The sequence below is a fragment of the Papilio xuthus genome, unplaced genomic scaffold, assembly GCF_000836235.2.
Source record: "Papilio xuthus unplaced genomic scaffold, Pxut_1.1 DF826115.1, whole genome shotgun sequence".
Lineage (NCBI taxonomy): Eukaryota > Metazoa > Arthropoda > Insecta > Lepidoptera > Papilionidae > Papilio > Papilio xuthus.
Window position 1 is genome coordinate 1947080 of NW_013532534.1, and position 26153 is coordinate 1973232.

At 35.0% G+C, this 26153-nt stretch overlaps 4 protein-coding genes across 6 annotated transcripts; 1 reads left to right on the plus strand and 3 right to left on the minus strand.

Annotated features, from left to right (window-relative positions):
* Positions 1-388: 388 nt before the first annotated feature.
* LOC106123372 (muscle LIM protein Mlp84B) lies at positions 389-7427 on the minus strand. 3 transcript variants are annotated; one of them, XM_013319630.1, is made up of 11 exons: positions 7323-7427; positions 6552-6685; positions 5998-6163; positions 4886-5009; positions 4350-4446; positions 4092-4176; positions 2914-3210; positions 2697-2829; positions 2251-2438; positions 1807-1960; positions 389-913 (listed from the first exon to the last, which is right to left on the minus strand). In XM_013319630.1, exons 2-11 carry the CDS (start codon positions 6664-6666, stop codon positions 791-793), a joined length of 1482 nt encoding a protein of 493 aa, XP_013175084.1. In that variant the 5' UTR covers positions 6667-6685; positions 7323-7427; the 3' UTR covers positions 389-790. The 3 variants fall into 3 exon arrangements, with proteins under 3 accessions (XP_013175084.1, XP_013175085.1, XP_013175086.1); XM_013319631.1 differs by lacking the exon at positions 4350-4446 and adding an exon at positions 4602-4698; XM_013319632.1 differs by lacking the exon at positions 7323-7427 and adding an exon at positions 7094-7196.
* On the plus strand, positions 1148-2037 carry LOC106123373 (15 kDa selenoprotein). The gene is given in 1 exon segment (NM_001312240.1): positions 1148-2037. A coding segment is annotated over 1 exon segment (513 nt). The 5' UTR covers positions 1148-1218; the 3' UTR covers positions 1732-2037.
* On the minus strand, positions 7330-18342 carry LOC106123374 (uncharacterized). The gene is made up of 3 exons (XM_013319634.1): positions 18120-18342; positions 14965-15047; positions 7330-7591 (listed from the first exon to the last, which is right to left on the minus strand). Exons 1-3 carry the CDS (start codon positions 18153-18155, stop codon positions 7387-7389), a joined length of 324 nt encoding a protein of 107 aa, XP_013175088.1. The 5' UTR covers positions 18156-18342; the 3' UTR covers positions 7330-7386.
* A 2097-nt stretch (positions 18343-20439) lies between these two features.
* On the minus strand, positions 20440-22072 carry Mp20 (muscle-specific protein 20 transgelin). The gene is given in 4 exon segments (NM_001311989.1): positions 20440-20941; positions 21365-21485; positions 21695-21906; positions 22016-22072. Coding segments are annotated over 4 exon segments (555 nt in total). The 5' UTR covers positions 22046-22072; the 3' UTR covers positions 20440-20749.
* Between the last annotated feature and the right edge of the window lie 4081 nt (positions 22073-26153).

The window sequence follows — 26153 nt, forward strand, 5'->3', positions numbered from 1 at the left end:
AATGTTATGATTGGAATAAAATAATTGATTCTTTATTTTTTATTTCCAATTAGGATATAGTAATAAAAAAGTGTATTTTGGTTTTATTTATTTATTAAATATGAAATTAATGAAGAATACTGCCACAAGATCTGCAATAAGCCGACATAATTTATAATTTATTAAGCAAGTTATAGCGAAAGCCTTAAAATATTTTATTAACTCTAGCACAACTTATTGCTGTTTTATTATGTGAAATGATAAAATTATATACAAAATCTTTGGTGTAAAAAAATATGTATATCCACTTCAGATCCCTAGTATAAGATCTGGTCGGTCGCAACGATCACAACTAAATGCGATCTTTATCCGTGTTTACAGGATAGTTTTTATACCTACCTCTGTTATCACAGTGTGATAATTATAGAAGGTAGGTAATCACAATGCCATATTTTTGTTTTTAAATATTTTTTTTTATTATTTTATTGTTTTTAAATCCTTACATACATTTAACATATCTATTAAGTCTATGTGCCTTAATCTATATATTTTATGATGAATTTATAAACTAAGGGCCCAGACACATTCATCGCAGTTTTGTACCTATTGAGAAAGGAATGTAACCTTTAATTTATACTATTCTATCATAAAATATTTCAACTTAAAACTATCCATTTTACTTCTAGTCTCATTAGAGATCAACCATAATTAAAACCAGTTTAATGTATAGTATGATCTAGGTATTTTATGACAGAGATATTACCATGCAAAATTGCATGTGTAGTTTTATTAATTCCAATTGTATTGTCTTTTAAGCCATGGTTAATGTGCCGGCGCCCATTCCGAATCCAACTCCCTTAGGTCCAAAGTTGCGGCCGTAACAGCTGCGGCAGTAAATTTCACCATTTGGTCCGTCGTTCAAGTTTGTAGAATCCTGAAAAGAAGAAGCCAATTAGTATCGTATAAATAACAAATGAATAGCTTACACTTATATAATACTTCATTATTTTTGAATAAAGATGTTTTTTTGTAAAACATAGTTTAAATATTGTAATGGCAGTGTGGTTTAAGTATAAGCTGTGTCAGTGAACAAATAACTGGGCAACACGTAAAAGGAAATTGACGTTAACGTCAACTGTCATTTATACTGTCTAAAAAGATTGTTTTCTCAAAAATTAACTGAATTAAGAAATGAAAAGTACTTTTTCAAGATAATTATTGTAAGGTAACAGCTTAAAAATGAAAATGTATTTTTCTATAGCTTCTTTGTCCACTATCTTGTTTATTATAATCCAAACGCAATCTTGTACAGCTGAATTTTCAACGGAAGATTGTTCCTCTTTGGGTTTTATCAAAGCTAATCTTCTGTGTTCATCTTGCGACCAACTAAAAGATTTCAATTTAGAGCAGCTTATTGAACACTGTAAGGAATGCTGCCACAACGACGAGAGTGCAACAAATGAGAAGAAATATGCGCGCGCGATTTTAGAAGTGTGCACTTGCAAATTCCCGGCATATCCACAGATCCAAGCTTTCGTAAAGAGTGACAGACCGGCTAAGTTCCCTAACTTGCAAATTAAATACGTGCGTGGATTGGATCCTATAATTAAACTTCTCGATAAAGATGGAATCGTAAGAGATACAGTTGCTATTGAAAAATGGAACACTGATTCTGTAGAAGAATTTTTGAATACTCACCTCGAAAAAGGTGAAGATGAAGATCGGAGTTATTTAAAAACTAACCAAATTTAGTTTTCTAATTTTTTAATCAATTATTATGTGAATTGAACAATAGTCTTCATATTCAGTTATTTTTATCATACTTACAAGAGACTTGTGGCAGTCTGCGCAGGAGAAACACCTTCTGTGCCATGATCCATTCTTGGAGTGCATTTGTTCTGCAGCGTAGACAGGGAAACCACAACGTGGGCAACCTTTGCCCTTAGCTGCCTTGGCTCCAGTGAATGGCAGTTGTTCAGTGCTAAAAAGGAAAAGTACATGTTAATATTAATCCATACTGAATTGATTTTACAACAAAAAATAAATAATTTTGTAAGAATACAATAAAGTAAGAACACTATACCATAACAGATTTTTTTTTATTTATTATTCTTCATTTTTGTTCCTTTAAAAATAAATTGAATTTTCTACAGATTATCTTTCAAATAGTATACAATGTTACTATGTATTTATTAATCTAGACCTTTTTATCCTGTAGATAACAAACCATAGTATGTTTTTCCACAACTTATATAAGTTCAAAATACTTACTATGTAACTGTGGGTTCAGAGTCTGTGGACACAAGAGTTGGTGCATGACCATAGCCGAAGCCTCTTGGTCCAAACAGCTTGGCGTAGCAAGAACGGCAGTGGATCTCTTTGTCAGGTCCATCACATGCCAGCATGGAGTCTAATGGACGGTGGCATTCCGCACAGTTGAAACATTTCTTGTGCCACATCTGAACATAATATAATATTAGTTAGTAATTTAATATACGTAAATAATTAGTAAAAATTTTATCATATTTTTGTGTTAAGTACAAAAGTGTCTCAAAGGTTAAATAGTGAACCACTTTTAGTAATAAGTATTCACTTGTAAGTTTTTGCTTATAATGCATAGGTTTGAATGTGTCTAATTTGATTTATTCACACGTAATACTGTTAATTGTTTTTTGGAAAATTGCAAGTATATCTGATAATCTGTCATTGTCACTTACTGTTCCCTTAGCAAGTTGTTGTTCTGCAGCAAACACCATACCACCACATCTGGGACAGCCTTGACCTTTAGGAGCTTTGATGCTGGTGGTGTCTGGATTGTAGTATGGACGGTTTTGAGAAATCTCATCCTCGCTATTGGAAAAAAAAAATCATTTTTTTGTAATTGCAAAGTTAGGTATTGTAACTTATATAAGTAAGAAGCAATTGAACACTTACGTTAAACCATCAGTTTGTAAGAATCCCGATCCGCAAGCGAATCCGTAACCGTGGGGTCCCCACTTCTTGCCGTAGCAGGTCTTGCAGTATACGTCAGAGTCTGGGCCGTCACAGGCGATAATAGAGTCGAGGGTCTTTGTGCAATCGCGACATTTGAAGCACTTGCGATGCCACTCGCGGCCCTTGGCCAAGACCTGCTCTGCAGCGTAAACAACACCGCCGCATCGCGGACAACCCTTGCCGGGTGGCGCCTTGATAGCCGCAGTATCGATTACCGTTGTTTTAGGAGCTTGGTCCCTACAAGGAATGTTAAATTACAATATGCAATATATTTCGTTTATTTGAAGTAAGTAATAGCGGTATACTTTAATTATCTGTGTCTTAGTATTCGTTTTATAATTTTTGGAAATATTTGATACGTCTGGACAGAAGTAACGAATAAATATATACGTTGGTTTAGTAATTTACGATAAAAAGATGTCGCTAACCTCGTTAAGCAGAAAATAGTTGTGTGTTTATCGTCAATTGAATTGAATTAAAAAGTAATGAGATTGAATGTGGATGGCTACAACGGTAGGGGAAGACCAAAAAAGTATGGAATGACTGTGTGAAAGAGGATATGCGTAAGAAGGGGGTAGACTCGGATATGACGGCTGATAGAAATGTATGGAGGTGTGTACTGTGCTGACCCTCGATAGGGATAAGGGCAGGTTGATGATGTTTATCGTCAATTTATATCTAATATTCTTGAAGTTATTAATAATATAGAATAAATTTAATTTGTGCTGTAAGACAGATCGTCTTTGCCCAGATTATATTTAGGCTGTGGGAGAACGGAGAGGGCATTCTATTTCGAAACTGGCACGCCGCCATCGCTTGTTTGTATTATAAGCTGTTTTTATGAAAGTGACTATGGGATGGAAATAATCCTGTCTTGTAATCCGAGAACTTCAACACGTAATAAGTGGCTTGTGGAAAACCGCTAAACCAATCTTTCAGTTTTGTTAATAAAGGCGTGTAAATTGAAACCGACATTTGTGTTGCTTATTCAAATTAATTGATCGAATTAAAATTGATAAAAAAATTAAATTATGTCCAAAACAGTTCATTTCTGTGACTTTAGACTTAAGATTTTTATCGAAAGAAAAAAAAATCGTAGCTCTAAAATTGATACTTACCCATTAGCGTAAGGATCGCTCTGGAGGACACCAGCCCCCTTTCCATAACCATATCCCTTAGGACCAAACTTCTTCGCGTAACATACTACAGGAAAAAAATAAAAAATTAGAACACAAATAAACTGTTGATACAAGAAAGTGTAATGAATTGATTTTAATTTCTAGTAGATGAAAACATAAATTGTTTTCCAAAAAAAAAAATTGGGTTTATCATTCCATTCAGAAGGTTTATATTAACATGAGAATGAGTAAACGAACCTTTGCAGTAAATGTCTTTGTCTGGCCCCTCGCAACAGTTAGTGGAGTCCAGTCGTTTCAGACAGTCGCCGCATTTGAAGCACTCCTTGTGCCACGCCTGAACATACAGTGAACAGTAAAGGTGTGAAGGACGCGGCATGCGAGGACAAACATAGGGGCAAACCGTTACCACAATGACACCGACTGTTATAGCACAAACTGCTCTACATGGGCTTGAGGAAGACTCATTTGGGTAAGCTAACGCTCAAATACCTCGACAATATATCTCGTTATCTGGCCCATCACAATGCGTCATTGAATCAAGGATCTTGTGGCAAGTTAAGCATTTGAAGCAATGCTTGTGATAGCCCTAAGATACAACAGTTTTCTTTACTCTTTTGCTATAAGCACTTGAATTATGCAATAAAAGCTAAAGTCTACTGGAGCTTTGCTTTATTTAACTATAAGAATTGACCTTTTCAAAAATTTGACTTGATCATTACGATTATTAAATATTTTTTAAAGCATTCGAGAATAATATGCTATAGTAAACTCACCCGTCCACGAGCTAACATTTGCTCGGCGGCGTAGACGAAGCCGCCGCAGCGCGGGCAGCCTTCACCAGGCGGAGCCTTCGCAATTACGCGCGGTTCTAAACAGGCTCCATTGGTCCTTACGCCCCTGCACATACGTCTCGAGTCAAAGTGCGCTCGCCGGGTCCCGGGGAGCGACGATGACAAAAGATATGTTAATAGCGTTCGGGTGTCGGAGCTCTCCGATCGCCCTTACTTAATGTTCACACGAATGGCGGCAAAGCGATCATCGGCGGCGCACCCCCGCCGTAATGGGAGAAGGTAAGGCTCCCAGCCGCCCGCTCCACTCCGGCCCAAAAAATAGCCGCGCCGTAACACTACACATCGACATGAGGGCGCTTTCCTTATCCCATCACAAGTATTAGCTCCGATCAAAGCTACGACAAGCGTTAGCTGGTTGTTAGCGAGAGTCAGTAAGGCGGAAGGTTAAAATAGAGAATAGTGTCATGAGTTATTCATGCTTCGGGGTGCGTCTGGAGCATTGCGAAGCCGTGCAATGGCTTACATAATGGTTTTCTCACCGTAGCTTCGCTGCACATGGTCGCCCAGATAGGAAGGGGGGAACGATCAGAGCTAGAGCGCTTGCGGAGCGACGCGGTCCTGTGGGCTGCGGAGCCGGACCGCGCCGGCCCGCGCGCACTCCGACTCATCAATACAACTACTCAGTATTGGTGGTCGACTCTTTTATTTATTTTATATAAATTATAAATATAAGACCGATAAACAAAATAAATTAAGCAATAGCGAATAAATAATCCTAACTAAAGTATAAGGTACAGTGGGCGGTCGCGAGGCGTCGCCGAGGCGAGGGTGGCCGAGATGCGTGTCGGCGCCCGCTAGCTGCGCTGCCGGCTGCGACTCAATTCCTGTTGCGACATAAACGGAGACTGGTCATGCACGTGTCAGGCGACGCGTAATGTACAGCCGAGCGCGCGCTCCTAATGTCTATGAGTTTATGTACACGCTGTTAATGTTGTTACGCACGGGCCCGGAGGCCGGCCTGTGGCGGCCATAGATAAGGAAAGTCCCTCAAAAGGTGGCGCGGGCGGCGGGAGTGCGAGGCAGGTCGTACTTACGCGTTCTCTCCTTTCAGGTGGTCGCCGGTGTCCATGGAAAGGCATCCGGCGCCGCCGCCGAAGCCGTATCCCTTAGGTCCGAACTTGCGCGCATGACACACTTTGCAGTAAAGTTCGCCTTCGTGTTCTGAGCAGTTGGTGGAGTCCAGCAATTTTTGGCACAGTCCTACAACATCAAAAGTTAGTTATAACCACAAAAGTACGTTTGGCGTCTAGATGTTTTAGCTAGTAAACAATTTAAAAATTATATGAAACAAGTCTTCTAAATCTTTATAAATGTAGTATTAGTATTGAATTTATCCTAGGAAGATTTTTAGCATTCTATTATTAAAAAAGACCACATAAATTTCACGACAAGCATCCATCCTTTTCAGTTTTTTCCTGACAACTTTTATTTCAAAAAATCTGTTTTCTCCAAAAATTTTAAATGACCATTTGCCACTTTTCTTTTTTAAAACTCAATTATTTATTAGTTATTAAGTGTTGTCTTGACTTTCTGGCTCTTCCTTTTTTACCCTCTCTCTTATGACAATTCTGAAGCAAGTGATACTGACCGCACTTGAAGCACATCTTGTGCCACTTAAGTCCTCCCGCGACGCGCTCCTCCGCCGCGTACACGGACTTGCCGCACTTCGGGCATTTCGGGTTGTCTGCAGGTTTGAAAGGCATTGTGCTCGCTTAACTTATCCTGTAAAAAATAACATTAACATAAGTTATTTATATGTTCAACTTTCTTTTTGTTCATATGGGTCACACTCCATTTTTTTATTGTAAAGTGATTATGCGCGATGCATTGGAACGAGTTAAGTTGCAATTTCTCCAAAACGCTTGTGGAGAGGCGACTCAGAAGCTGGCACATATATCATTGGTCGCGATAGTGAACTAAAACTATAACATATTTTATGACTTATAACAAACTAATCACCCCAACATTCACTGTTTTATAAACGTAACACAAGAGGCGATGTTTTCATAGAAAAGTCTGACATAATATGTTCTATTTAACTCATCATTCTTTGGCCGGCGTCCAAGTCGCCTGCAACACTTCCATTGCATCCGAACTGACACTACATCTCTACGGGCACATTTTACTGACGTCGTACTGGGATCGCTGACTCCTTCCGAATGCTACGTGAATTTCGAAAGGTTACCGCTTAGGGCGGGCGGCGCGTGGGCAGCGGCCGAGCGCGCCTAATTTGGACCGTCCAGGTAAAGTTACACTACTGGAACCGGATTGCACTTCTATAAATAGACCGCATTAGGAAGAAGCCATGGAAACACACACGATTTTGTTATGATAAAGGAAATTGTATCACTTTCACCACCTGTTCGTCGAGTCGGTACGAGAGTCGTGCTCCCGGTCGCGTTAACAGTGCAGGGCGTTGGTGCCTAGACTGCGATGCGCGGAGGTCGAATGATGAGCGAGGGCAGCGCGCCGCCGTAGTCTATACGCGCGTTGCACACGGCCCCAGTGGAGGGGAGCGCGCCCTCGCGCCCCCTACGCCTGCGGCCGCTACCCGCCCCGGCTTCACCGACCCCTGTACCCAAGCCTCGCCCTCGCCTCCGCCTTCCACACTCTTCGACTGACTGCATTCTGGAATCAGGTTTACATCATATAAGGTATCTACTGCAAGTTTTTGAAGTGAAACTTCTTTATAGACGGGGGTTTTAGGAATTTTTCCGTACGTTTCTTCACTCCCGATTCACCGATTTTTATGATTTTTTTATAGAGTCAAAACTGATAAGTGACAAAACAAATTGGACCAAATTTTTGAGGTTTTACGGGCAGATTGGTCACGCAATACTTGTCCAATTTGAAAATCTTAGTGTGATTCGTTTTGCCACTAGTTTGTTTCGATTCGTTTTTCCACCTGTCGGATAGGTCAAACCAATTTCTTTAAACGTAAACCCATTCAGAACATGTATAACCAATATATTTTGGTAAACTTCATAGGCTTAAAATGAACAGTTGGAAGTTTTATTTCAATGATAATTTAATTATTTTATCTGTTTGACAACGAATTTATTCGCATCACACAACAATATTAGTAATAAACTAAGTCATTTTTAAACTCTTCTTATTAAAAGTAATAACAATTATTGGTTTTTCAAAAGGCATGTATTGCATATAGAATAAAGCTATGTAAGCTAAAGCATATAAGCATATTATAATGAGTTTGCTGGTTGTCTTTTTAATTAAAATTATAATATACCACATCTATTAAGTGGTCTTGTGCCTAAAAAGCAATATTCTGGGAATTTATAAGTCAGTAAGCCAGTAAGGATCTATTATTGACAAATTTATAAGGCTTACTGATTATATTCATCACCTTCGAATACCATACACAATGGCAAATTATATAATAGATATGTGAGACAAAGGTTTTACCGGAAATATTTTGGAGTTTACGAGTTTGTAAGAATGTAGAGTTTGTCTATTATTGAAAATGTTTAGGCTTTGGATTAGAACAAGGGATATACACTCTTATTCATCACTTACACGACTCCTGAATGAAGCAAATAAATAAAGACATCATCATCAGACATTGGCATCTGTTCGACATTACTGACATATTACTGTTACGTATTTGTAGATGATAGGATAGCCATTGACGCAATTTATTAAGACATTTTTGAAATTTATTCAAAAAATAATTATGTTTAATCGTAACAATTTATTATTTACGTATTATAAAAAGTAAAAGTAGCAAAAACTATCTACTATTCGACGAATTTATTTTCAATAAGCCTGGAGAAAGTTTGTTAGCTTGCACTTGGTGCAAAGTTGTAAGGTTTCTTAGTTTAGCAAAGACTTTGAATATGTAATAACTTTTAGGAAAATTTTTGTTTTGCTTAATGTTCATATCAATTAAGTTATCCTGTAATCCAAATCTCAAATAATACACCTTATGAAGCCTCATAAAATATTACCTTACGTAAATAAATCAATCGTTATACACGAAACATTCCAAGTCTTGAATATGATGGACTGTTGTCAAACTAATGAGTCATGTGCCGGTTTCAGACAACTTTGAGTCAGATTTTTGGCAATGAGATTCGACCATAATAGCCCACCGGCAATGACCAATGCTCCGAACGAAGACAAATACATTGTTGTGATGGTAATATAGACTGTACGGACTGATGGTAATACGTCATATACAGGGACAGTTAGGGCATGCACTCATTGCTACAAAAATAAACAACAAATTAAAATATGCTCCTACGTACACAATTAGTCCAGGACCATGTCACATCATAGCTGCGCGTCTGCCAACTTCACCGCACCTGCCTATCTATTAATATTTTTATTTTAAAAATAAGCCCCCGTGTGCATTCTGCAGAGCAAGCTTGTTTTTCACGGTTGGAAAAATACCTCATTACGATAACATAGCTGCTGCGGTAAATCGGAATTAAAGGTAACCGAAATTAATCTCTATTCTTCGTATTTCATTCCACTGTCACAAAATTGTTAAATGTGTGTTATCACTCGATTTGGTCAGTGTAAAGTAATACATAAGCCCAACGATATTATTGTTATTCTTCTAACAATTCACTATTTTCTTTAAAATGTCAATTAAAACAAAGTATAATATGGTCATTAATTTAGATGTCAACAAAGAATAATTAGAGGTGGTGCTACACGACGTGTATAAACTATTACAACTCATTGTTTGGTGGCACAAATATTAATCACAATTATCATCACCACTTTAATCACAATTGTATTGAACGATTACTCTTACCTACTGATCCATCGCATCTCACATTATATAATTATATTTATTTATTCTCACTACAAGTTTCACAAACACATACAAACATATAAGTACAAACTCAACTTTGTTGTTACATATTCGTGATTTTTATGACAATCATAATATTCATAATATTATGTCGATTGCTACTGTATCTTGCATTAACAGCGTTTAAACCATGTAGCGGTCTAAAAGTGCCTATTAGAGCTGTATATATTTTTATTTGTTATAATGATTTTTTCTTATCACAAATTTGCCACAATCGGCATACCGATCAATCGGCTTACTGGTATTTTTGGTCGGCCCAATAGGAAAAATCACATTTCTCAGTGTATTGAGTTCATAAATACAAAAAATCTTATTGCGCCGATTGATCGCTGAATTCGGAAAAGAAAATCATAAGCCTTTTTGCATAAAAGTGATGAAAGTTTATTTACAAGAAGATAAATCATAGCGATTTATATCAACGCTTAGCATTGTATGTTATTTAGCCGGAGTAAATAATTTAACAAAAGAGAAAATAAAATTTATTATCACCATAAACAATTGTTGACTGTTAAGGCAATGTCATAATTATGTCACCAGGTCATGTACACACAGTTTCCTTATAAGTGTTGTGACTTTGTGTTCTGACTTTGTAAGATGACCTTGAATGTATTGAGATCGACTCACGGAGTATGTGTTCAAACCGATGAGTAATATCCTACTAATATTACCAAACTTTTTATATGTGCTTAATTACAAATATAGTTAATAATTAAATACAATTTATAACCGTAAAATGAACGTGATATTTTAATCCACTTTTCTAATCTACCTATAAAATGTTGTAACAGTGACAGTTCAAAAAACATTAAAATTAGTGGCACAGGTAAATTATTCTCTGGAAAAAGGACATTGGTTGTAAATTTAGAAAACCAAGTCTTTATTCCTTAGCGAAATGAAAGTCAACGCACCAAGAGTGCTTTGGAAGTCGCGAAACCTGTTTACGATTTCAAAATATTTATAGCTTCTATTTTAAAATATGACGTATCTGTAAATCGTTACCATCAGACGCAGGTATCAATTTCAAATGAGATCAAAAATATGCCATTGAAAGATTAATAGAGGACCGCATGGACGTCATTGAAAATATTTATTATTTGAAAAGTGAAATGTATGAGAGCATCGCTATTTTTGCTGCCAACTTTATCACGGGCGACATTAATTTTATGGCCGTGAAATAGTCTTGGAAAAATGTTTTGTGGAAAATTGGACGTTGGCAATATTTCAAACTTGTCCATGTTACGATGCCGCCCCTTTGTGACTCCCATTATCGTATCGGTCTCAGTGGGTTGGCTATTGGTCATAACAATACTTACATCACATGACTAATTACAGTTTAATGGCATTTTGTGTATTTAAATATTTAAACAGAATGGAAAATTATTAGTGCAAATAATGTATTTAAAAGTTAAGTAGTAATTGTAGCATAATATTCATAGAGGAGAATCCGTTGTTTTTGTCATAAATGTCCACATCCGTCAACAAATATATGTATTATAAATAATGTGTATGTAAAATACTATAGTCTATTAGTATTTACAGAGATTTATATTTATAGTAGAGCTACTTATTAACTGCCATGGATGTAAAATATTTTTCTTAAGAAGGATGATAAATAGTAAATATTTGTTGAGTGACCCTTTTTGTAGATTAAAGTTCAGTATTGATGCTATATTTAAAAGTTTGTTAGATACATATTTATGTATTTGTGTGTGTGTGTGTGCGTATGTGTGTGTGCGTGCGTATGTTAGTGTTCGCGTGTGCGTGCGTGTGTGTGTGTATGAGTGCCTGTATGTGCGTGTGTGTGTATGTGGACGTGTGCTTGTGTGTGCGTGTGTACATGTGTATGCGTGTATGTGCGGGTGTGTGTATGCGTGCATGCGTGCGTGTGTGGCATGTGTGTGTAGGCATGCATGCGTGCGTGCGTGTGTATGCGTGTATGTGTGCGTGTGTGTATGCGTGTATGTGTGCGTGTGTTTGTATGCGTGTATGTGTGCGTGTGTTTGTATGCGTGTGGGTGTGTATGCTTGTAAGCGTACGTGTATGTGCGTATGTGCGTGTGAGTGTCTATGCGTGTATGCGTGCGTGTGTGTGCGTGTGTATGCATGTAATTATGTATGTGTATATTATGTTATTCGGTATTCATTTTTAAAGAACCTATCTAATTAATCTAAAGTCATATTAAAATTCTTCAATCAATCTATTTTAGGTTGCCCTTTTCCTATAACCCCTACTTGATGAATGGTCTTCCGTTGCCAAAACTAACATACTATTGAGTACTATCGATCTATTTATTTTGCATTTCTTATAAATCACTACTAATATAATACTTTTAATCAAGATCCGACCCTTGTGACCATCATTTATTCGACGTCGTCGAGCAGCAGTCCATTAACCCGCGCCGGACGCACCGCACGCACAGCTCTGAACAGATTTTAATTTGCTTTGTCTGATTTTACATAGCGCTGCCTCCACCAACCGCGCCGCCCGCATCGTATCGAGACGTCCCAAATCCCTTTACTCCGTGCGGTGCGTGCGGTGCGTCCGGCATGGGCCAATGCACGCGTAACTAAGTGTAGCAATCTCAATGTGTATCAGTGGTGTCTCAGGGGGACCAAATACCGTTACGAACAAAAATTAAAAAAAATTACGAGCTTTGTGTAACAGCAATATTTTTTAACTACGTAACAATCTTTGTAGGCAAGATAATAAGATAAGGTAGAAAAGAAATAAAGAAGTTTAAAAATTGATTTCATTTGTTATTTTTTTTAAACACGGCATTATTTAAATTACGTAAAATCGAATAGTTGTGGAATGTTCGGTACGACACACTGGTAGGTACTTTTTTAAAAGTGTATTTTAAAAATACACATACTACATAGATGTGTTGAAGGAATGTTATGCATAGATTAAATAACGTTCAGGTGTTTACAGGTGTGGTAGATTTCTATGTAGGCGCGTGGGTTGCTGCTAAAATAACACGTTAACCCTCGCAACTGTTGCTCAGCAAAGCTTCGTAGTGTTAGTCATGCCGTGGGCAGCTGGGCAGTCTGCGCCCACGTCATATCAAAATTTCACACACCACTTTTAGAGAACCACGAAAAGTATATCACGAAATATCAACCGATGATATAGTTTTGCTATGATTTTTAACCGGTGACGATAAGTATTTTTAATTGCTCTACGCATCTGAAACATCTAATTACATTAAGATCATTTTAATTATGTTGAGATAAAATTAAAGAGTTTGTGACAATTAACGCCTGAAGTACAGTATAAGCGAATGTTGAAAAGGCCACCTAAAACTGCTACATAGAAAAATGATTTCTGTATATTTATGTATACCATTCAAATGTTAGCAATAACATCAAATAGGAATGACATAATTCACAGTAATTATCGTCACTAATAATTTTTACATTATGGTTTAATAATATATTATGGTAACCGAAATAAACTGGTAGTGTAATGTTGCTATCAACTCTGCCATTCAATTTAATAGAGTGCTGATAAGTCGACGTCTGCTATTTCAGCACGGCTCGCGTTGTATGAAACATAGTTCTAAAATTACCTGCCTCCTGTTTGTACCGGAGGCACGTTGCTACGTACGCCTGAAACTGAATACAATATACGTTCAGACTAAATCTGTTCAGAATCATAAAATAACGACATAATTCGTATAGTCTTAAGATGGTCTTAAAAGTTACCTGTATAAGCTTTTTAACATTTAGATTTTTTAGTACAATTTACTGTATATGAGTAAGTTTGGTATCATATTTTTTTTATACTATGACTATGTAGATGAATGTTATACAAACGTGTTTTATTCAGTTCAATTTTATAAATTAATATTTTCCACTTAACAGCGACAGGCGAACCTGGATAAGCAAGAGTTCAAGGAACCGCGACATTTTCTCGCTTGTAGAGGCGTCCCTCTAACCCGAGCTTCTCCGTTATCCAAGTTCGACTGTATACCGAAAAATGAAGATATACTTCCTGCAGACTACGCAGTAACCCAAATGGACGCACATTTGCTGCTATTTTGGTACACCGCACTGTCGACTGCTATTGAAGATACCACGGAACATCATCATTTCTTAACTAATCGATTTCAGTGAAAACAGATTCTCTCCGACGAAATACGACATAACATACCAACATTTTACGTGATTAAAAACCAGTGAGACTCTCAAGTGTGCTTTAAAATAAGGTGAAATACAGAGTCGAGCCAAAAACCAGACGAAGAGAAAGCAATAAAAACAGTCCGTAAACAAATAATCTACTTTTTCCTTTTTTTTACGTTCTGCATTGTCTGAACCGCTCAGCTTTTCTGACTCTGAAATTTAATTTTAAGAATACCTTAATTATTTACTAAATTGTTGCTCTTTTAAAGGTACTAAGTCACTATCTGACAGAAACAGAAGAACACCGCTACAGATCAGGCCAAAACACTTCTTTGGAATATGATTAGGAGAGATCTGGTATAAACGTCCAAAATATTGGCAAGTGATAATGGAAATTTATTAAAGTGCATATATTAAAAACATTTTAATAAGCAATATACTACAGAATAATGTTAGAAAATACTGATGTGATCGTAAGTAGGCGATGATGTACGGACTATTTCTAATATCTAAATATTTGCAGAGGTGAAACTCGTAGATGTAGTCCACGTGGAAATATACCCGGACTTAAAAATTTTCTTTTTCCGATTTCACCTGAACGCCAACTCAAGAAATAGTGCCGTGCCAACTTATATAAAAAAGAGAATGTGAAGAAAATAACGAAATTTTTATTATCGTGGCTAATTTCACACTGGACGAGTAGTAATAATTTTTGTGTTCTATAGTCGTCGTGGTCATATTGTCGAATGTTTCCGGAATTATGTTTTTAACTATGACTACAATTTTTTTTTATTTTGCTTTAAGTATGTAGTACACGTTTTTCTCATTTCTGTGCCTTTTTCGAATTATATGCAGTCGACATTCATCGTCCTGATTTTACAGACAGTACGATTCTTGGAGGCTTTTACTTGGCTTGCGCCTTTTTTTTAATATTTCTAGTCTTTTTTGCCTTTATAAATGGTTGAGAAATCACCACGATATGAAAAAACCATAGTGCATGCATTAATATTCTTACTTAATAATAGTTCTTACATACTTACATTTCTAAGTAAAGATCGTTGACAGCATCCAGCAAACGGCGCACCATCGATGTCGTGAGCACGATTCTTAGTGCATGCGTCATCTGAAAATTTGAAATTTTCGGTTTTAACAAAAGCTTCGTGTATTATCTCGATTGGATCCTGTGCCAAGAATGAAAAAATACCAACGCCCGAAACAATTGGATTCTTTAAAATATAAAATGCAAAGGATTTCCAATTGTAAAATATTTATGGGCTCCTGACAATAACAAATTTTATTAAGCGGGAGATACAGTTTTGGAAGAATTTCAATGGTAAGTAAACAATCTAGAGCAAATACCTTATTGGTAAGCTAAAAAATCAATATACTAAAGGATTTCAGGTCAAAAAAGGAAGGACAGTTGGGCGTCGTGGTGGTAAGTTAACACGATCCCGTGGCATCCCACATTATGGCTCCGAGGGAACAGAGCGGTTTAGTGGGTATTCTCCCATTCGGGGAGAGAATCCCACATAACTACCGTGCTTTCCCCGAGGCACGAAGTATGCCTAAAGCATTTCCCTCTAAAATAAAAAAAGGTCAAAGAAGGAAGAGAAAAGTGGATAACTAAAAACGGCAAAAAATGACCAGGAGACGGGTGGTGTGAACTACAATTCTTTCACAACACGATTGAGTTTAATCAATATTTTTTTTAATAAAATTGTCAGGGATGTGTGTCTTAGTTTAAAATAAAGACTTAGCTATATTTACAAATCTATAAATACGTTAAGAAATACTTAAAGAAATAAACACATTCTATACTAACAAATAAAAATAATATACGAGCATTAATCGAACGAATTTCGTTTCAAATACATCTGTTATACAGTTAACGAGATAGCAGGAAAGAGGGCAGTGTATTTTCCGACAAGGAATTGCATCAGCGTGGACTATTTTAAGATTTCAACGTGAACTGAACTCAGTTACAACATGTAAAATGTGCATAATATATTTAGTTGTAGTACTCAATTTAAATTTAAAATAACTTATTTATGACCACATATTATTAACATAAACATATGGCACAATAAGGCACTCTTTACTGCTCTTTTTTAGTTTAGAAAAGAAATATCGAACTTACCTATCAGGTGTTATTAAGTTAAAAGTATAGCCTAGAAAATATAATACCAACGAAGTAGAATTGGCAGAAAAATAAGCAGGTACTCACATAAGTCTCTATAAAAGATCGACGATAGATTAAGATGGACATAAAAACAAATAACGAAAAAGGCTCACAGCGTAGAACATAAGAGAAAATAGAATACATTTTCTAACAATAACTATAAGGCAATTAATTTTGTTAAACTGCCCACATCTAAATTTAATTTGAAGAAAGCTTACTCTGTCCCGGAAGTCGTTGGTTCAAGAAATATTAACTACACTGCGTATCGTGTTGTCGCCTCTAAATGAAAGAACATCAAAAAAGCTTCACATTTTATTTCGAAACCATTTTGTCGATTCGTTTTGATGCTTATTTATAACCTGTGTAAGTAAATGAGAAGGCTTGCTTGTTGAGGTTTTTATATATAATGTTTAAAAATAAAATGACTGTGCTTATTTTTTATTTATTATGTATCCGTATATATAACTGAGTTCCAAATACGAAGATGGAGTCGCTAATCATGAGCAAATAATAGTCTGCATTATTCATCTTCATATTTTATTTTTGTTCAATCTATTTTGGCTGTAAGCACGTAATTCGATGACTTTGTTTATATCAGTACAAATTTGGCTCACGTTTATATCTTGCAATAATAAACAGAATTAAACGTCCCGCAATATTATATCAGACAAGCAATGATGTTAAAGGTTATGGATGCTGAAGCATAGACACAATATGTATTGTCGTCTCTTTTTATTGAAAGAAAATAAGATGTTTTTGTGCGAGTCAGTAGTATAAACTAGCAGTTATATGAAAGGAGACGCATCTGGTTGTTTGTTGCAGAAACTCAAAGTGTGACGCAACAGGCAACTAAATCTTTTGTGTGGGTGCAGAGAGACTGCAATTAATAAAATAATTATTTTATACATAACGATTGAAATGGAACAAAACACATAAAATATATAAACTACTTACTAGAGAGGATGCTAGTAGGCAGTTTCTAATACAAAATATTATCAATTTGTTTGTCATCCCCAAAGACTTAAATAGAGTTTTAGTTCTTTGTAATAATTAATCTTGTTTGATGTTTAATTTAAAGTCCCAGTAAAAAGTATAAAAATAAAATCACCGAATTAGTAAAACATTTGATGAATTTATTCGTTAAACAGTAAGTACATTTCAGTAGTTATGGAAACTTTATTTTGTCAATGTGTAGAATATGCAGAATAAGCGACGGTTTGAAGGGATCATGCTCTTTGCCTTTATTCTTTGCTCATCTGTTTTTTTTACAAAAAAATAATAGATACACAAAGTACAATTATAAAGGTTTATTAAACGGTTTGAAATGACAAAAGAAAAGTAATAATTAAGGTCGCAGATTAGGCACAGAAGCGGCATTCGTTCCGCAATCACAGTCAGATCTATATATATCAAAATCTCACACGAGTTCCCGTTGCCGGCGTCCAGTGGGAATGGCGTTCTCATTTATTTATAGTTGTATGAAATTGAATCATTATAATAAAAAGCTTTCAAATCTGATCGTATGCATCTATGTTTTTATTTCTTTTAATTTTTCTTGTATATGGTATGAGACAATAATCATATATACCTATTACACATCGTAGTTTTAAAAAAACAAGTACAATAAAGATCGAATATGGCATTCTAAGAAAAGCTATACGTAATATAACCATATATTTTACTGTAAGCCAATAATGATTATTGTTTTATAGTAGAATATTAGTCCATTAATAAAATTCAAAAGATAAATCAAAAAATTATCAACAAATTCCAGAAATTTATTTGCTAAAAAAAAGAAAACCTCAGATTCAGTTTACTAGTAAAAAATAAACATTTAATAAATACATCTAATGAAAAAAATAAGTTGTAGGAACTAAATGCACCGAAGGACCGCTATAATTAAAAACGTAAATCTATAACACTATTTATCAAATAATATTAAAATTAATCAAAAGATCCTATTGGTTTCAATTAAAATTTACTAAATGAAAAAATTTCAAATCTAAAATTACAGACCTTGAATTGCACCCGAAGCTCCATCTCGTGGTCCATTTTCAAAACATCGTTTGTAAATTAACCCCATCTCTCGACTGGAACATGAAATAAGACACTTTGAAGAAAATTGCGCCATTGTACAATTACAGTGCTGAAGGCTCCACGGCTCGGCGCTGACTAAACTTCTACAGGCTTCAATGTAACGGATTTATTAATAGACAACGATGAAATCAAGAAGCGGCGGCTGAAACCTAGTTTGAAGATTCGCTTAACGGCGTTACACGGTTCTGGGAAACGTTCGTGTGCAAATAATAACGGCGTCCGGTTGGTCGTTATTTTCGTTGCTCGTTATTTTCGTTAGCCGTTAACCCTGGGATTCGAGACTATTACGGTCGCCAGATGGCGGGCGTTATAACCTATTTGCTAACAAATACGTACATATGTACCAAGAATGTCTAAAATTATTTTGGTAGCCAAGAAAAAACGTCGTCCAGATTTTCTCTTTTAAGACTAAAATAAAAGAATTGAATCAAGATTAGTTACATAATTCCGTAGATAAAAATTAGAACAAATAAATATTTAAAAACTTACGTTTACTTTATTTAAAGTGCTGTATAAATAAAATAAATGTTTTATATTATTGCATCATAACTTATTATTTTAAATATTTATTAACTTGTATTTTTATTCTAATAATGATAATAAAATCCGATTGAATATGTTTTTAGGTATTCGGTACTTTTTTGAATTATGCTGACACTTTTTTTTAAAAATGCGTTAATCTAGATTTCATTAATTGGAAATTTGTTAAGACGTCGTCAATTAATAATATCACCACAAAAAAAACACAGCATCGATATCAGAATTAACAATATTTACAGAAGTTAAAACCAAAAATATAACATTTACAATTACTTCTTCCAATAAGTAAATGAAAACAAAAAATCAATAAATCAGGAGGGTGTCTACGAATTAATAAAAAGTATTTCCATGCGGCCGTTACGCTTTTTCGTGGCAAAAATTTCTATTAAGAAATTTCACTGCAATAAACTACCATCTTTCTCATACTTCCAGAACTACATTTTGACAAATCTTTTATGCTTCTACAGTCTACCAAAAGATGGAGCTAGTAGTAGCAGTTAGCCGAGCTTTTAAAAAAGCTTAAAATAGCTCTAATGAAACAATAATCTGTAATTAAAAACTCTTCCTTTAGAGAAAGAAATGAATGAATAAACGTATTTTCGACGAAATTTCGAGTACGGAAACTTGTACTTCTCACCTGACATATTTTCGACCAGTATTTTGCCGAAAAATCACATTTCGTGCAAGAAATGGTGGTCTTCATGTCTCAATGTAGATTCGGTTACCTGTTTTGAAATCTAGTGTGCACCATCCTTCGATTACGTAGCCACTTATTACCGAGTGGCTTTGTGGTCAAGCATTGGTTTATTTAATAAAAAACTATGCTTCTTATCTTTTTCATAATGTAGTACGGTAGACAACATAATTCCAAAGAAGGAACCCTTAGTAATATCTAGCACACATCTTGTCTTTTTACAAAAGATAAGGTTTTTAACTTTCATTTTAATTCTCGCCCAAGTAGTGTTGACGCAGGCCGGCGGCCGACCGGAAAAATTAAGTCAAAACATTAAGGTTTATAAAACCTCATGCCGAACCCAGTAGAGTGTAATAAGGCGAGGGAGATGATGATCATAAATTTGTTCCTACATGTTCAAGTCATCGTTAATTTACTTACATTGTTGTATAACGTAGAATTTTAATTTAGTAAAAATTAATATGTTAAATTTTCAACACGTACTCGTATCATTGCCTAAAACATACCTTTAATTCCTGTTAACCAGTGCGAAGCAATTTATGTTTTAGTTTCTCATGTAGCGAATAACGAAGAACGTGTGAAGAACTGTCAATGATTACTTATAGGTACAATCTATTTCCTAATTTACTTTAAGTATTCATTTTGCACACTATTTATAGATACGAAAAAATTTATATATTTATGTGAATAGCCGCTTTAATGACCGGGTGAATTATGTATATTTAATTAACCAATTGTTGTCAAATCCTGTGTTTATTGTGTTTTATTTATTCGTCTTCAACGTTGCTCAAAACAAAATTTATAATACTGTTAAATTTTTTTTTACTCAACATTTTAGACGTATAAATAAAATAAAATTTGTGACTATTTTGTTCTCTGCCAATACTTGCAGTAGGATATTATAGCTTTAAAAGGTAAAAACAAAGTTTCTTAAATAATTAGGAATAAAATACAAGTTACAAAAATATGTTTTATATTTATTTTTTTATAAATGAAAGGAGGTATAAAAATATAAGATCGTAATTTATTATAAAAGAAATAATAAAACGACTTATAATCAAAAGGATTTAAATAAATAATATAAGACTTATTAACTATACACAAAACCAACTTGGCGCTACATGGAACAATGTATAATGTACATTAGGTACAGGGTTTTAAGGTCCAATTTCATCCATTGTAGGTAGTCCTACATCACGCATGATTACAAAATCTTCACGAAGAATGTCATCCTTACAATAGCGTCCATAACACTCAGTTTTGTACAAAAAATCTTATAAATAATATCACTTTTCGCGATGTATTTGCGACGTGCTCACTTGCCGAGCAGGATCTTGCGACCAGCTCCGAGGTTCTGTCCGGCTTGGGTCGCGCCCTTGTTGGATCCAGCCTGGAGACCGATCACCGTCTGGCCAGCCTTTAGGACCTCTTCGGAGAAATCACGCTTGCACTCCACAGCGGGCTTGGGGCCGAGGTAGGGGCCGTTCCATTCTGGGTGCCTGTATGTCTATAAACAAAAGAAAAACTTTAATATTACGCAACACAACCTCTTTGGTTATTTGTGACTGTGAGGTAACATTGTACAAAAATCGTAAAATATCGTTGAACTTGGCATAGATTCAAAAATATCACATCGTAACGTAGGTGTGTTATAAAGCAAACATATACACGTTGTTTCAGCAACACTAATCGTTATTTCTGTACATGTTTATAATGTACGAGCGAGAAGAACGCCGCTTCGTAGTTTTGTTATAATTAGAGGCGTCCGACAACTCCTTTATAAGGTAATAAGAGTACTGCACAAACATAGATAATTAGAGGAATTTTACTAATCGTTTCCTTATATGTTCATCTTCACTAAATACTTATGTACTTGTACTATGACTTCTAAATTACGGTAATACCAATAAATTATAAATGTATTTTTTACCTCACGGCCGAGGGCAAAGAGTGTGCTGACGACTTGAGCGATGTCTTTCTTCTCCCAGAGGTCCACTGTCTGGAATACGTCTATGTCAGGTACGCCGTACGCTTTGATCGCTGCTTGGAAGCTGCAAATTACATTTCATTAGATACTTAGTAAACACGGCCTGCGCCTATTGTTAAAAAATAATATTATTTTATAATTTTATTAAAGTTACGGCTTAAAAAGTAAAGCTGCGAAAGTATAAGAGTAAGTACTAAATTTAAGACGTGTGAATGCTAGTCTTTACGTCAAACTATTTTAATGTAAATATGAACAAATAATTTAAGTACATACTTTGTGATGTTCTCCATCATTTTGAACTGTCCACCGGATGTGTTGATCTTGGCGACGGAGCCGGGCTTCAGCTTGTTGATGAGCTGGCAGAGGACGGTACCGTCCTTAAGGACATCCTCGAACAATTCACCAGGGGGGAATTTGGCGCCTAAGACGCCTTCGATCCACTCCTGGGCCTCCTTCTCCTGCTCAGGATTGCGCTTGGAAGCGAGCTGGAATTACATTTTTTATGAGTAAACTACTATATTTTTACAGTCACATAGAGTTACTAAATATTTTTGTGTATGTAGATAGAAACGTGATATTTTTAAATGTTCTAACCTTGGCACGGACTTGACGTTCCAGAGACATGTTGTGTGATGTGTGTGTGTCTTGCGAGGGATGATTCCGGCACGGATAGCAGAGCTAGACTGAACTCCTGAATTTCGGGACCACGTATTTATAGAGAGCGCGCGCAGGCTGCGCCCTTCTGGAAAACTCTCACGCAGTCATCGCGCCACCGTACGGCTGACCGAAGCGTTACAAAATAAGCTTCTGACTCAACAGCCTTATTTGAAGTTATTCTATAGACATTCTTCAAAGAAAGTGACCGACCTTCATTCTAATAAAAAACCAAGACACGTATTTGTCTCTTTTGTTCTAACGAATTTCTTTGTTTATGGATCTTTACAACTTCGAGGAAAATACGATGAAATGGTCTTATATTGATTCTATTTATGATCGATATTAATTTTTGCTAAAAATAGAGATGTATATTGCTATATTTATTACTGTAATGTTTATGTTCTGATGCAGTTTTCACGAATTTACTTTGAAGAGATATTTTTGTTACATCAAAAGGAATGTTAGTGTAATCATCGGTCTCTATAAAAATTAAGAGGTTTTAGCTATAAACATAATTCGTATTTTAGTTTATAGGACATTTAAACGTTAATCTAGTTTGTGTATTTTGCATCTCGCATTATTGCATGTATACATTACTAGTTTATATCTTCGTTCTAGGATTTTATTTTTATTTTATGGTGGCAAACTAGCGATGAGCCACCTGACAGTTGCCCATAGACATCCTCAATTAAAGATGCGTTGCCTTGCTTTAATCATTGGAGGAGGGTATGCACAGACAGAGAATATTTTCTCTTCCCATCCTTCCCCTCATCTAACCACGGTAAATTCTTTTAATATTTTATGATTAGCTTTCTTTATTAGGAAATTTGATCGACACCGGATACGAATTGGTAAATAAAATATCAAGAAATAAAATTATGATGACGCCAATAAGACGCATAAAATGTTTATCATAGGAAGTGATTTTATAAGCTACTAAGTTTTTTATTCATTTCTTATATTCGCGTTTATTTAGGTTATCGCAACTCACGTAAAATTAAAAAAACTTAACTTAAATTAAATTAACAGGATTTCTATAATATCTAGAACAAATGACTCTATGATAATGTAAAATGTAAGATTTTGTAGAAGATTGAACGCAAATTATATCTATAAAATGCCTACATTTATTCAAACTAAATTTGAACAGGAATCGAATCCGTATCGTTAAATGCATGCACAAATATTTCACCGATGATGAACAAAGTGACAAAATTTGCTCGTAATTTTTTGTCATAACGATGATTTCACAACTGACAACTTTACCCACGCAACTGTCATCCCTATGATACATATTCTCACACGACGAAGGCAATGGCCCAACTGTTCTTACGGACCAACGTAAGTATAAAAAACATACTATCTTTTTAGGGTTACGTACCTCATGGGACAACCCGAACCCTTATAGGATCACTTTGTTGTCCGTCCGTCTGTCAAGATTTTTTTTCTCAAACACGCGTGAAGGTATCAAGCTGGAATTTATTTTATTTGAAGACAAGGAGGAGAGAGATTGTCGTGTCAGTGATTGCGGCAGTAGAAACTAGCTGCAATTTGAATATAATTCAGATAATATATGGTAGAAGCTTTTGTTATCCCACAGACTGTGTCGGCATCCTTGCGTCCGATCTCCCCGCGCCGCCCACCGACCTCTCTCAGATCCCGATGATATTTCATTGTCGCCAATATTCACACTTTACTGAAGGGAAGGTGACATACATTATTTTTAAATTTATTTACCTTATATTTAGTCAAAGATGTGATTATAATAATAACGATTAACGTACTTTCATGTCCCGCATTGCGTGAATTGAGAAAGTTTTGAGAATATTAACTTAGGATTGGTAGAATGTATTGACCAATTAGTTTTACATTTGTTGACTTTTGTTGTTGTTGCTTTAACTTTTTAAATATAAAAAAATCTATTAAACTATTAATAGAAATACCTTAACTTATGCTTTGCTATAAGCCATATACCATTTTGGTCATCTAGATGAATAAAACATGGCGAGAATATGAATGCCAACGGTACATATTTTTCAATAAATCAAAACAGCCTGGACATTTTAATGTAAGAGATATTTCTGTTCATATAATGCACGGCGTGTGCAAGTTCAATGTCTAAATATCTACTATAAATACTATGTTATAAATATTAATAATAATTAGAACATGAGTCTGTAAGTTTTATAATACCACAGTAATTTCATACTATTTACGATATTCTTCATATTAAAGCTACACCTTTATTTTACTGCATGATATGATGTAAGTTGGACTGGACGAAAGAAATAAAAATCACGTACAAAATTAGATTTCTTACTTATAAAAATAGATAAAGTGGTCATTTATTTTACGACTGCCGCATTTGATGTTAGTCGAGTATAAAAATAGTATATAATCAGGCAATAGGTACGTGGCAGTCGAAGAACATTGGTCGTCATCTCCCGCGCATGTTTTGCATTGGCGTATTGTGACTCATCGATATATTAGTAAATCAAATTTTCATAACGCCCAAATTTAGGAACAGTGTTTACAGATGCTACGGGCTACGGTGCGGGCTACATTAACCATTTCCCGTGTTTAAACATGATCTGTAGATGATTTCAACAACTCGTAGTCGTTAAAATGTTTTCGTAGGAAAATATTAAACGACTGCTATAGGAATTATACCAATAGCCTTTTTTGAAGTTCTACACATGCGTAGCTCTTCTACGAATATTGATGTTTAAAAGGTTGTAAAAATTGTTTATAATTTAGTTTTCTTATAAATTTTCGATTTGTAATATTACAAAATTTTCTTTTTTTTTACTTTGGGAAATATCAACCATTCGCTAAATTTAAATTTCCTCAATGTTGCATCATGCGACATTGTAATTGGATTTTACGACTCTAGACTTCTAAAGGCTAGCGGTAATGGAAGTAATTTATTATTGCCGTTCTATTTTGGAAGTTAATATACACTTCAATAACCGATGTAAAAAATGTTTAAGATAAATAATTGTCAAAAAAATATAAAACACTCTGTAAATTTTGCGGAAAGACCTAATAATTTAAGCTCAACTAGTTATCTACTTTTGGCTACGTAATATTAGGACGGGGACTAAGTCAGTGGAGGAACTGCTTCGCCTTGCACTTGACAGAACCAAATATTCCAAGCGGCCAACCTTCAAGACTGAAGAGGCACTTGAAGAAGAAAAACCTAGTACTTGCTGCACACTGTAATAAAATTATATAGTAAGTAAATTCAAGTAAAGTTTATCAGTATTCTCTACTCGATCAATTAAGAAAGTAGAGTAAAAAAAACCAAAATCGTTCAGTAGGTTCTTTATTAAAACACCCTCCACTCACCAAGAATGTTACACTCAAGTTACGATACTATGACAAATAATACATATGTACAATGTGTTATATTACACATATTTACAACAATTTCCAACTTCATTCTAACATAATAAATATTTTTCCTTCAAATAAAACTAAAATCATATAATATTGGTAAACACACATAACTGACTAGATATTTTTGGTGCCATTAAATAAATAAAAAATTAAAATACATCGGAATGTAAAAAAAATTGCAATAAATTATAATTATCTCCATAAAGGAATGTTCTTTCAAATCTTCATCAGCCTTTTAATGTTACTGGACGTAGCATTTTATTTCCTCAACACGATAAAGCTTAAAACAAAAACAAAAAAAAGTATTTATTGGATTTTAAACATCATTTTTTCCTTGACGCAGTTACCATTAGAAGATCCTCCTTCCGATCAAATACGAGCCACTTTAACCATCTTATTGCGTCAGAAGTCTTGGTAACTCTTCGTTTGTTTTAACGCTCGTCAATTCGTATATCGACGTAGTTTATGTACATTGTTAATTATCATACAAATTCTTATTTCAGTACATTAAAAGGAATATTTATCAACAATTTATTTAGTAAGCTTTACCTTCAACTACATTTAAAAAATGTTTATCAAAATCATAAAGTCAATATATAATTTTAAATATTTTTGGAATGTCACTTTATATTTTAAATAGTATCACCTAAATTATTTTATATTTTTAACAAGTGGT